Here is a 12,905-nt window from a genome sequence, read left to right as displayed (position 1 = left end):
AGATGATGACGTTCCCATGTGCAACACACTCTTGTGAGGACCAGACCGTCTGTGGATCTGTGGATTATTTGCAATTTCCTGCCATACATTTGTAATCCTCTCAATCAAGAAAGTCAATGGGAATGGAAGTAGATGGCTCTCCCTAGGGAAATGCCTGGAAATGCACTTCGCCTTACTTTACAAGAAACAAATAATTCATGAATTTTGATTCTTTAAACCATTATCTACTTTTTTTAACCTTACAACTAGTCAATTATGCACAATTGTTTTATGATCTCATGGTTAAAATCTGTCAGAGTAACACACAGGATATCAGATTGAGTATTTCAGTGTGATCATATTTTCTGAAGTGACATTGAACTGAACAAGAAGTGGTTTTACTCTCTAGAAGACACAAGGGATCCTTTATTTGTTTGGAATATATTCTAGAAATATGCTGCTTTTACCTTTTCCCTGAAAAGTCGCATGTGGGAAGAGAGAAGTATGGTCATCTAAGGGTTTAATTTGGCTGGAATTTTTACTGTAAACACTCCTGGTTTCTACCCATAAGTTTACAACCTAAAATATAAAAGAATATTCTATTTTGAGGATTTCTAGCATATGTAGCCAAGTTTATTGGTAACCACGTGATACATGAAATCAGCATTATCTACACTATGTGAGCAATGAAAGGCATCAAGAAAAATATTAACATTTACCCAAAGGCTTCAGATTTGCTTATGAAACAGTAACAGTATAATATCATTGAATAAACAGACCAAGGGATATTTGTAAGAAGCAAACATACAAATATTTTTAGGGTCCCTATAGAGTTTCTCAGAAGTATTTTTGCAGCATTTGAGGTCAGGGTGCTCAAATAAAGATACATCTGAGGGCTTAAAACACATCTCAAAGCATGCTCTAAATTGGACTATAAAAGAAGGACAGTATGAATTAGCAGCAAGTCTAACCCGGAGAATAATTTAAGAACCATAGTTACATAATCTCTATCACAAGTTTAAAAAGTAAAACTAAATCCTAATAAGATAATTACAGTGATGGCTTACTGGATGTGCCTCTTGTAAACAAACTGAAGAAAACAGCACATTTATACCATCCCTTGCACACCCAAGTGCCAGATAACAAAATCAATCCAAATCAATTCTCGGGATAACAAATTAACTACTTAGGACTAATTTCCAAGAATATTTCAAGTCAATATGCACCACAGAAAGACTAAACATGCTGCTAGCGCATTGGACAGGGAAAATTACAGAAAGTATTTTAAAACTTGTTATCAATATAAATTTGATACTGATTGAATTTAAAACTACGCTCTTGTCTAAGGTAGTAGAGGTTTCTACAAATTTACATTTAAGAAACAAAATGAAAATGTTTACAATAAAACCAACATAGTGTACCCCAAAGTCTTCCCTCCATCAATACTGTTTAGTAATTATTGCAAAGAAGGTTAAGCATTTTAAGAAAAGGAATCTATTAAGAAGGAAAATCAATAAAACAAGGAAATGAGTTCAAGGATCAGTCTTTATATGATAAAATAACCTATTTAAAAGATAGACACGTTCTTGATATGTCCATCTTTTACTGAACAAATATTTTAAGGCATTGTCTATTTTCAATGTGAAAAATTAACAGATATTTTTTAAATATTGGAAAATTCAAGCTGGGTGTGATGGTACATGCCTGTACTCCCGGTGACTTGGGAACTTGAGGAAGAAGAATCACAAGTTTGAGGCCAGCCTGGGCAAATTAAGAGAGACCTTGTCTCAAAATAAAAAATGAGAAAAGGACTGGGGATGCATCTTTAAGGTAGTTCAATTTCCAGTACCAGCAAAAAAAAAAAAAAAAAAAAAAAAAAAACTTCAGAAATTAAAATTACATAAATAATACTTGAAATATCTGAGGATACTAAATATCTGAAAGATACTAAAAGTTTAAAGCAACTGAGAAAGTGGTCTGCTCCACATTTGCCATTCTATGATTTTTGCAAATGAACTATGTCTGGCAGGACTTACAGACACCAAACTAGAAGAAACACAGGAGCCCAGAAGAGACACAAATAGAAGCAGATTCAAGAAGAAAGAAAAGGATGAGGAAAAGCAGTACTGAGTAGTAATACGTACTTCTTCAACAGCATCTGATGAACTAGAAGATGCCATGATCTGTTTTATAACAACAAATCCAAAACAGAAACCCTCCTTTCTACAAGGGCTGATCTGTGCCAATCTAATCTAGAGGGGTTTTACAATAACTACTCTGAGAGTTGTGATAATAAGTACTATAAGATCAAGTGACAATTTGGTGCGGGTGTATACATGTATGTATGCGCACATATACACATTTATGTATTTGTATTTCCCTTTAACAATTTTTTTTTAATTTCTTCGTTCAACACAGCACATAACAAAGCTAGACTCAAGGTCAGTGCTCTTTTCTGACAATTCCCAAACTTCTGAGCTTTCACTTTTGTGAAACAGGATATGCTATCCCTGGTTTATCTCAGAGCTCACAGTAACTTCCAAAAGCTACAAGAAACCTAGATAATGCAGGGCCCTGAACTTTGATAAGCAAATTCTCAATGGCAAATGAAAATAATTATTCATACCCTGAGCAACTGTGAAATCACCTGAAAATCTTATCAGAAGAAAGCGTTTAAACACAAGCTAAGCATCTTTTACACGGTATGATGAGAAGGCACTGGGAAACAGGCTCTTGGTCAGGGAAGAGGAAAAAGATAGGACAGCTTTTGTTTTTTCAGGTCTGTTAGAAATAGCTGCCTGAGTGTCAAATTTCTAATTAATGCATGGTTAAATGCAAACTCTTGACCTATGTGTGTGTGTATGTGTATGTCTGTGTATATATACACACACACACAAATATATGATTCAAATGGAACAAAAACTGACATACTACAAGCAAATTGGGAAAATGTATGATTCCAGAACTATAAATTAATCCCCAAGTAAAGTGTCTTAAATAGCAAGTATAAACACATGATAAGCTGAAGACCAATTCACCAACTCTAGTACAAATGCAAAAATCAAGAATCCTGGGCTGGGGATATAGCTCAGTTGGTAGAGTGCTTACACACACACACACACACACACACACACACACACACAAACACACACACACTTCCACAATGATTTGCTCAGTTTTCTTATCACTAAACCAGGTACTAGCCAACTCCTGTACAGCTTGAACTGAAAGTACAAGTAAAGTGCTTATGTGCCATTGCCATTCTCTACAAATCCTATGTGGCAATATACAAAGATGCTTATGAGTTGTCTTGTCTAAAACCATCCCCTCTTCCTCTGCCTGCCTCCCTTAAATCTGTGTTATAAATATTAATCATCAGATTCAACCAAATGAATATACACTCCCTAAAGCTCCCTTTAGAATATTATGATGTTAATAAGAAAGAGAAAATAGGTTAATATATTGATATATTATTGGTTAGGGATCAACACATTTTGATGATAGGCATGGTAGAAATAGAAGGTTAGCAGGAGGATCCTTGCAAAAAGCAAAGGAATTCTAAAGGAAGCAACTAAGGTTATTTTTACAACCTTCGTAATTGCAATCATATCATTCCTCAGGCCTGCCTCTAAGGTGACACTGAGCTAGGAAAACTGGGTGAGGAAGGAGGAAGATTAAAGATTGACAAATGATAATCCCAAGAGTAGGGCTACCTGCCCAGCTGGGCACAGTGCATTCAAGGTGTGGGCTGGATGTGAGTTCACTGGTCATTGTCCCATGAAATCAATTTGGTGCTAGTTTTATGACTTTTAAGTCCTATTCTAATTTAGAGCAGGTGTATTTCTTCATAGAGGAAAGGATTATGGGTCTAAGATAGAACCAGCCATAGTCCAAGTCTATACAGTGTAGAACTTGGGCTCTAAGAACTGTGAGATTTGAGGTTTTAACTGGTCTATGATATTGCCAAGCATTGAGGCCATAAGTCAGTAATTGGACTTCTTCAAGCCTTTTATTCCTCACCTGAAAAGTGGGGAGACTATTTAGAATTGTTATGAGAAAACAGTGAGCTTCTGTAAATTAATAGCATAGCATGATGCAAAGATTAGTTATCTTTATTGTTGCTACCATTGCTATTTTAAAACACTGTATATTTTCTAATTGATGCTGGGCCTAGAATTCTGTTGGGACACACTACTTCACTGAAGTTGCTTAAATCAAAATTAGGCCAAACACCTTGATTTAGTCCAAAGGTCAAACTAGTCCTGAACTGGATCAAAGATGCAAAAAGCAATGAGTTTTCTGGGGCATAAAGCCCAAAGCATATATGTCTCAGAACAAGAAAATTCAGGTTTCAAATAATCAATTTTCATCATCAAGAATCAAGGGATTCACGACAAGAATAGCTCAAAGGCTTGGGAAAGAGTCTATTATTATCCTTATAACAAATTAATAATTATTCAAGCCTGTGCTTGAGCTAATTTAAAAATTCTGTGCAGCCCCCCCTGAGCAGACATTATTAAATAGGCAGCCAAAACGAAGAAAAATGTATCCACAAATTTAAGGGGAAAAATCAAGAGCAATATATCATTCTTGATGTGGAATATATGCATGAAGGGAATCAAGAGTTCACAGAAATCTATGCAAAATATTTGGAGTTCTTTGGCAGAAAGAAAGTATTTTAAATATAAATTTTAAAATATCATCACCATCATCCAACCAGCCTGCAGTTTTCAATGATAAACACTTGATCCCTACTGGGTATTCCTTGAGGGGTCTGAAAATGAGTACTACAATAAGTTGGATGTGTTTGTTCTTTTTAAACATGATCATTATATTGTACACTTGATACTTATGCTGAGAGCTCAGATCTTCTTTTCCCTAGTATAATTTTCATCTAAGCATTCCTTAGATACTTAGATCATTCTTAATGGAGATTGTGCATTACACTCTCTGTGGACACATGGAAATCTGGCTAATTGGACTGACTTGATTACAATAGTCAACGAATTCTCCCATTTCCTTCCACTACAATAAGTGCATTAAAATATTTTTGCCACCTGTTATGTAAATTTTTAGATTGCAAAAACTTTCAAAACTAGTGGTTATAGGAAAAAGTTCTTTCATTCTCCCTACCAAATAAAATCCTATACTCTCAAACTCCATTACTTTTCTTGTTAAAACACAGTGTCCCAATAAACTTTGGAAGGAACCTACTGCACAAATAGCTATCATTCAGATGCAATAGCAACAACTGAACACTAGCATAGCAATAAAGCACTCTGCTTCAGCCCCAGTATACCCATCAAGATGGCACAGCCTCTAACAAAAGACATGAAGTAACCGAGTATCTACTTCCCACATCCAGTTATCTTAAAAATAGAAAATACACTCTTATTTTGAAAGTATCTTATCTGCCACTAAATTTTATCTCTTAAATATTTTTATAATTTTTTTTCCCTTGGCCAAAATAAGCTGTCTCACCAGCGATAACACTGTCTCTTTAAGTGCTTGGATGAGTACCTAATTCCAATGGTTACTATTCCCATATATTATACCTGTCAACATTCTTTAAACGCTAATGAGTCACCTTGCTGAAAATAAACTCCATGCTTCCATTTGAAAGTATGAAACTAAGCACTGTGTGGGAAAAAGTCAGCCCTCAGTCACAGTGTAAATCAGGGTACAGCGTAAGTAGAAAAGTTGTCCAGTTACTTGTTACAGACACAAATACTCACTCCACTTCTACAGCACATGAACCACCCTTGGGATGAATGTTCCTACCCCTAACAAGAAAATGCTGGGGCTGGTGTTTGGGGAAAGGGAATAGAAAAAGAATGATTTCTTCTCAGACCATACAAAAACTCCTCATTCTTTCAGATTTCTTCTCAAGAAATTTTTCAGAAAGTGCCTCATTGAGAGCTGGTATTTGAAACAGAGGAGACTCTGGAGACTCTTGTCCTCTCCATATCCTAGTAAAATCTGCTATGCTCCAAAGCTGTGCTGTTCCTCCTGGGGGCACAGCCCAGACACACAAATCTGAAATTTCAAAAATGTGATAAAGCTTGAACCCAGCAGCCCTGGGAGGCCAGCAGCTGCAGGGTGACCGCTGATGAAGTGGCTTCTTAAGGAGGTGGGCAGATTGATTCCAGCTGCTGAGTGCAGGGCAGGGCAGTGGCCATGGAATGCACAGCCAGGCTGAAGTAAGACAGCAGCAGCTTCCCAACCAAGGGCAAAGCCAAGTATTAACCTAGCAGAGGGAAGGAGAATGCCACTGATCCATCCACTGGGGACTTTCAAGGCAGGCTGGGCCAAAAGGTACCATTTGGATAGTGTCACTTCATAAGTGATTCATGACTCAGGAAGTCTGAAAGCTGTCCTTTGAGATATTTGTTCAAAAGGGCCCACATTTCCTAAAGCGAGTTCTTCCTGCTTGGTTCCTATTTTTCTACCCTCACCCACCCCAGCTTCTAGTCTTCTAATAGCTCTAAAAGCCAGCCCAGTCATCCCTGTCCCCAATCAATGCATAAGAGAGAGTCCACAAGCTGACAAGGAGGGAGTACCCTTAAGGAGTAGGAGATAGGGAGAAACCTGCTTATGTCCTGGAAGAGGATGGAGAAGAGGACATGCTCTTCCAGAAAAGCTGGCCTCATAGTAAGAGAGCTAGGAGATTGGTGCGGAGGGTAGTTTAGGAGTCCCCTGAGGGTCCCAAACTCAGACACCAAGTGATCTAAGCAGAAGGAAGGGGTAAGAGATAGGCGGGCATGAAGGCACGCCTAATGGAATATTCAATATCCTGAGAAATGCACTTTCGGCCCTGCACTTCCAGAGACTAAAAGCCAGTAATGGGCTTTGGAGTCTGCACTTCCTCTCCCTAATGTCCAGAGGCGCTTTAATGCTGCAGCCAATCGATCAGCCTTCTCCGGTGAAGGCGGCGAATGGAGTGCAAAAGCTTCCTACTTGTGGCCAAACTCCGTCCAGCCTTCTCTGCACACCCCGAAGGAGGGACACACAATTTTGAACTGGACTTGGCTCTTAAAATGTCCGGGAGGAGGAAAGGAAGGAGTCTGGAGGCGCCCTGAGAAACAGCCCGCCCTTCCCTCCTCATCCTAACTTTTCCAGGAAGACATTTAGAAGGAAAACAAACAGGGAGGGCGCATTATCCACCTTGGGACAGGGCTGAATAGTAGTCCCCAAACAGCTTCAGGTGCAAGGTCACCTGGCATCCTTCAGGCCAGGGCAAAGGAAAGAATTTTCCTTCTGGAAGGATCGCAGCAGAGCAAAAGAACATTCAGAAGGTGGGGTTTCTTTGCCATTTCTTGCTGACATCACTGTTGCATTGAAAGAGACCCCGTGAGTAAAATCTCCCCTTCCCACCCCGAAGCTGGAGTCTGGACCCCTGCAGCGGAGACGACCTGTCCCACCCCACCCGGTGCCCTCCTAACACAGCTCGAGCTCGGCTAAGTTCAGTCCCTAAATTGAACTCAACCCTGCCCTGCCTCCTATAGCCACTCCCCGGGAGATTCGGACGGCCCTTGTGAGCATGCCCCGTGGCCTGGGTCTCCTCTGGGAACCTCTCCAGGGTCCAAGATGGGCCGGGTAGTGTCCCAGCGTGGGCGCCCCCACCGAAGCGCACAAAGAAAGCCGGCGCGACAGCAGCCGAGTGCTGAGTGGCCAAGTTAGCAGACTCGAGAAAACTTTCCCCGGTCCTTCTCCCCACCCCCACGCCACAGGGGCGCGACTCCCCGTGGAGCTCGCCTTTCCCAGCCCGGCAGAGACCAGCGCAGCACGTGATGGGCAGAAATAAAAATAAACACTTCCCATTCCCGGCCGCAGGGCCACCCCCACTCCGTGCGCCGCAGCTAGCAGGGGGAGCCGTGAGCTCACTAGCCCCCTCCGCCGCAGACCCGAGACCCCAGCCCAGGATCATGAAGTCCCCACCGGCGCCCGGCCCTCCGCCAAGAGCAGTGGCCTTAGCTCTTTGCAGCGGCGCCAAGCCCCGGCGCCTACCTTTCAGATTTGGTGAACTTCCGGAATGCCTGTCGGAGGTCGTGGAAGGACCTGTACGTCTGCGGCTCCGCGGAGATGCCCTGTGCCCGGGTGGTCCGGGGGCCGATGTGGGTCGAGGGCACAGGCAGCACCGACTGGCATTTGTGAAGCTTTCTCTTCAGCTCCTGGATTTCCTCCTCCTTCTCTGACAGCCGCTTCTCCAGCTCTTTGATCCTCTCCTCCTTGAGCATGAGAATCTTGGCAAAGTCTTCCTCCAGCTCGCTCATTTTTTCTCTGAGCCCCTCCGCGAAACTTTTCTCCGGCGGCGGCGGCGGCGGCGGCGGCGGCGGCGGCGGCTGGGACGAGGAGAGGCGAGCGCGGAAGAGTGAATGGGGCGCAAAGTACTGGAGCGCAGCGGAGGGCTGCCCCTTAATGCAGCGCGAGGAGCCGCTAGCTTCGATCCACTTCTGCTGAATGGACTAAAAGCACCGAGGGGAGGATGAGAATTCTAAAAGCGATGGAGAAGAGAGGCAGAGTGCTAATCCCTAGCCTCTCCGGGGAGTAGGTGATTATCTTTCATTGAGAAACCAATTAGAGCTGCCCTTCCTCCCCTGAGACCCCCTCCCCCGTCCCCCTTTCCCAATCACTCCGTGAGAAACGCGCGCGCACCACCCCACCAAGAGCCTAGTTTCTAGCTGAGCGTTGAATCAGAGAGCCTGGTCTCACTCCATCACACAAAAAATCAAAAATCACTCTTCCACGCTTTGTGGTACCAAAAGAAGGGAGTGGGATGGGTGTGTGTCGGGGGGAGCTTTATGCCACTTGATCCTTGAAATAGCAACAATTACCATGTGATCTGGTGGATGACGCAGTGCTTGTAACTAGATCCTAAAGAGTGTGTGTGCGCGTGTGTTTGTGTGTGACATTTCATAAATATTAAACTGCCATTAGACAATAACCTGCACAAATTCACCTTTGTTTTCACCTTTGATTTTCTTTCTGCTCTGGGTGGATTTAGAAGGCAAGGTAGGTGTGTGTTCGTGTGTGTGTGTGTGTGTGTGTGTGTGTGTGTGTGTGTGTTTCTTGCTGTGAGGTGCTGATGTTGGGACCCTAAGTAATAAGAATGATAGAGCAATAGCAGTTCCAAATTTTTTCAGCATAAAGCATTACTGGAAATTGTGAACCAAAACTGTTGGACGAATGTATAGTAATGAGCCCACTAGTGTTTACGGAAAAGAGGCCATCCCTTGCATTGACTGTAAACATTTTCAAGTCCGGATTTTATTTCATCTGCGACAGTTAAATTTTGTATAGTGAGCATCCAAATTACATCACAACATCGCCTTTCATGGTTCTGAAGCCGCTACAGCTAGCCAGTACTAACCTGCTGGGTCACTCTACAATTCCAGTTTGGGGTAGAAACTGCATCTGTAATCATCTGTTTCTCTCTTACTTGTGCATCCATTACCTACCCTAAGCTAGAGTCCGAGTATTTTCTAATACCTACGGTTTTAAAATATGTACAGTATGTATCACAAAGAATTTATTTCACAACATGCAAGTTTATTTATCTACATGATGGACATTTTTTTCAAGTAATGATAGATAAATTAGTAAATTTTTTTTAAATAGGTGCAACTAAGACACCAAATGATTCTTTCTGAAATAGTAACTTTTCTTAAAAAGAAAAATCAATATGTAATAACTATTTAAAAACAAAAAGTGTTCTACCTGGTCTGAAACAAGTAAAGGAAAAACAGGCATATACCTATTTTAAAATAAACTCTTTATTACTTACTTTTAGTTCTAATCGTCTGATTATTTTAAACTAAAATTATTACAGACCACATCTGAATTTCTTGATGGTACCAGATGCTAAAGTATGGCTGCATCTACTCATTTTGGAAAAGGGTTCTCTGTTGTTGATAGTTATTCTTCTGTTACTGCTGTCTATGAACAACTTAATCTGCTACAATTCTTTTAGAAACACTCAAAATAATTGAATTTTAAAATAATACATTGAAAAAAATCTTTGATCACATTTAAAAATTTAGGGCATAGCTTCAACTTTATTTTTGGAACAAATAAAAATAGTTTTAAAATGACTCTTTAAAGACTTTTCTCAACTCTTATACTATCTTAAATGAACACTTTATTCCTTCTAAACATATTATTGTTTCTCCTGCTTATTACAAAGAAAGGAATATTTAAGCCAAAACTACACACACACCCCAAAACTAAATTCATCCCTAACTTCCAAAATGTGTTTTTGAATGAGTCAGTTTTAACTTAAATAATGTCAATCATAGTGACATTAAAATTTGTCCACTGGCTTAAATTTTTTAAATATTGAATGCAAAGAAAACTTGAGAAATAACACTGGCAGATTTTTTTTAATCATTGAATTATTAAAAACCAAAATACCAATAGAGGCCAAATAAGCTTTGAAGATGATTCAACCCAACCTCATATTATAAGATGAGATCTTGGAGGTGAAGTCCAAAATCACACAAGGACAGAAGTTTGAATCCAGGACTCCCAGCACGATGCTACTGCTTTCCTACTATTCTGCTTCTAGCTTACAACCTGAAAACCTAGAAATTTAAGGATTCTGATGATCTACCATTCAAAGATGTGAAGGTGCCTTGTTGCTTACTTCTAAATCTGCTGCAGCAGTGATACTGTCAGAAGAGAAATATTAATGAAACCTTAGGTTTTGTTTTTGTTTTTGTTTTTCTTAAAGGAGAAGGTCGCCATCTAGTGCCCTCAGAGATATTTGCTAAATAGAAATCATAATCACAATGAAGTTCAGGTTATGTCCTTAAATACCTGTAGCAGAGTTTTCATGTTTCATTTTTGAGAGAAGTAAATAAATTATGAAGAATGTTATGTCTGACGAAGCATTTTTTAAAGCTTGATATTTTATAGCCACCAGACAACAATGGTGCTAAGCACAGAGCTAAATCCTGTATGTGACTGATTTTAATCCCCACCATGACTCTGTAAGGTAAGTACTATTACTTGGTTGTATTTTATAGGTGGATGAATGGGTGCTCATCCAGATGAGTAATCTGCCATGGTCACACTGTCCAGATTTGGTCCAGACTTTCTTAATCCTTGGGCAGCCCTGCTTCTACCTGAAATGTTTTAAAATGTACATTTCTCTGAGTCCAGTGAATATCAAAACTATAATGCTTTAGTTCATGGAGACATTCTAAATTAAAAATCCCATATAAACCCAGATAAATTCCTAAGATTCTAGCTTGGGAAGTTATCTTAGTTTACCAAAGTTGTTTCACTCGTGCTACTTTGGAATGTAGTATACATTTCATATATAATTTCAAATGTTTTTATATAAAATGATCTGCACTTTCAAATCTTATGTTTGTGCTTTGTCCCTTTTTATCTGTTCTAATGAACACTTTCTACAAAGCCTGAAGTCTTTTGATGGCAGTAGTTTTTTGGGGATTCCTGTCTCTCAATCTAGGTCAGTGTCAGGGAACAACAAGAGGACAATGTCTATTTAAAAACTAAAAAAACAAAACAAAACAAAAAAACCTCACCAAAGGCAGTCTGATTTTACTATCTATATTTTTCTAGGAGATATGGAAAAAGTCAGTGATAATATATCCACCCACCAAAAAATAAATAAATAAATTCTCTGTGTCTAAGTTCAAACAAATGAATTTTCCTGCATACACTATTGACCAGGTAGACCCTCCCATTGCCCCACCCCTTGGAAAAACATTGTCTTTGGTGGATATTGTAAGGATACAGACCAAAGAAGATGATCATGTGAGGTCCACATGAATGGCAGTAGAAGAGTCCAGAAGAGGTATGATAAAATGAAAACAGAGATAGGGGCCCCACCTTTTGGAATGGGTAGGAGCACAACAAAATTCCAACCATCTCTTTATTTCCAGTATCTCTGTATCCAAACACTTCTCTTGGTTGCAAAAAATGACAGTACTTTGAAATACTGCTTGCAACACATTTCTATCAAGGAACAAAATTGATGAACTAAAAAGAATACTAGATTTGGAATAAAAAGATCCATATTTATATCTCTCTTCTGTTACTTCTCTAGCTGTATGCTCTTAAGCAAGCCCCTTAACTTCTCTGGGATTCAGTTTCCTCAAAACTTCCTAGGGGTTACCTAGGCCCCATTTCCCCTTTCTACCTTTAACCAGTCTATAAAATTCCATTTCCCCTGTGACACCTCTGAAATCATCAGCCTGGTCTTTCAGACAACATCCATCCAATAACTTAAGCTGAGTTTAAAACTTTGAGAGAAGAGTGAATTAAGATGGAGTCTGATTGGTCCTAAAAGATTGAAACAGTTTTTTTATTAACAAAAGCTTGGGATATTTTTAGTCAATTCTATATTATACTAGATGTGGCTTCAACATTTTTCACTTGAACCAGCCATGTTCTGGTGATCATAAGGTGTGGTCACACCTCAGGCAAGATTAAAGCTTATTAAGTCCAGAACACAACCATTATCTTCATGAAGCAACACATAAAACATTAAAATTGTAAATGAATTATCACCATTAATTAAGCAAACTACAAAACCAGTTGTATTTCATTTATTGAATTTATGTAAACAATCACAAAAAAGTCCCTACAGAAAAATGTACATAAATGCTCTCACAAAGTGATCCTACTAACATAAAAAGAATTCTTTCTCAAGCTGCATGCAACAGGGATTCCAGTGCCTTTTACAATTTTTTATCTTATCTTTCTTTAGGTTTGGGAAAAAATTGACTTTCTAGAAATTCTGAAAATAAAACTAAACTTAGAAATGGCAATACTTAATATACTGCAGACCTCAAATTCTGAATATGGAAACAGAGATGACAAGTGACTTGGGACTAATAATTTCAATATCACAAATATGGAGAAATAGACACTAAATTCTGCACCCAAGTCCTCAAAGA

At 39.5% G+C, this 12,905-nt stretch overlaps 1 protein-coding gene across 1 annotated transcript in view; it reads right to left on the bottom strand.

Annotated features, from left to right (window-relative positions):
- Prkg1 (protein kinase cGMP-dependent 1) overlaps window positions 1-10,848 on the bottom strand; it is a 1,169,615-nt gene extending 1,158,767 nt beyond the window's left edge. Inside the window, exon 1 of the mRNA XM_026410547.2 lies at window positions 7,987-10,848. Within this exon, the coding sequence (XP_026266332.1) occupies window positions 7,987-8,252 (266 nt within the window). The 5' untranslated portion in view covers window positions 8,253-10,848. The remainder of the gene's footprint in view (window positions 1-7,986) is intronic.
- Window positions 10,849-12,905: the final 2,057 nt, after the last annotated feature.

Source organism: Urocitellus parryii, chromosome 5 (assembly GCF_045843805.1).
Source record: "Urocitellus parryii isolate mUroPar1 chromosome 5, mUroPar1.hap1, whole genome shotgun sequence".
Taxonomy (NCBI): Eukaryota; Metazoa; Chordata; class Mammalia; order Rodentia; family Sciuridae; genus Urocitellus; species Urocitellus parryii.
The sequence above is the reverse complement of the archived record's forward strand: the minus strand, read 5'-3'. Positions and strand labels throughout refer to the sequence as shown.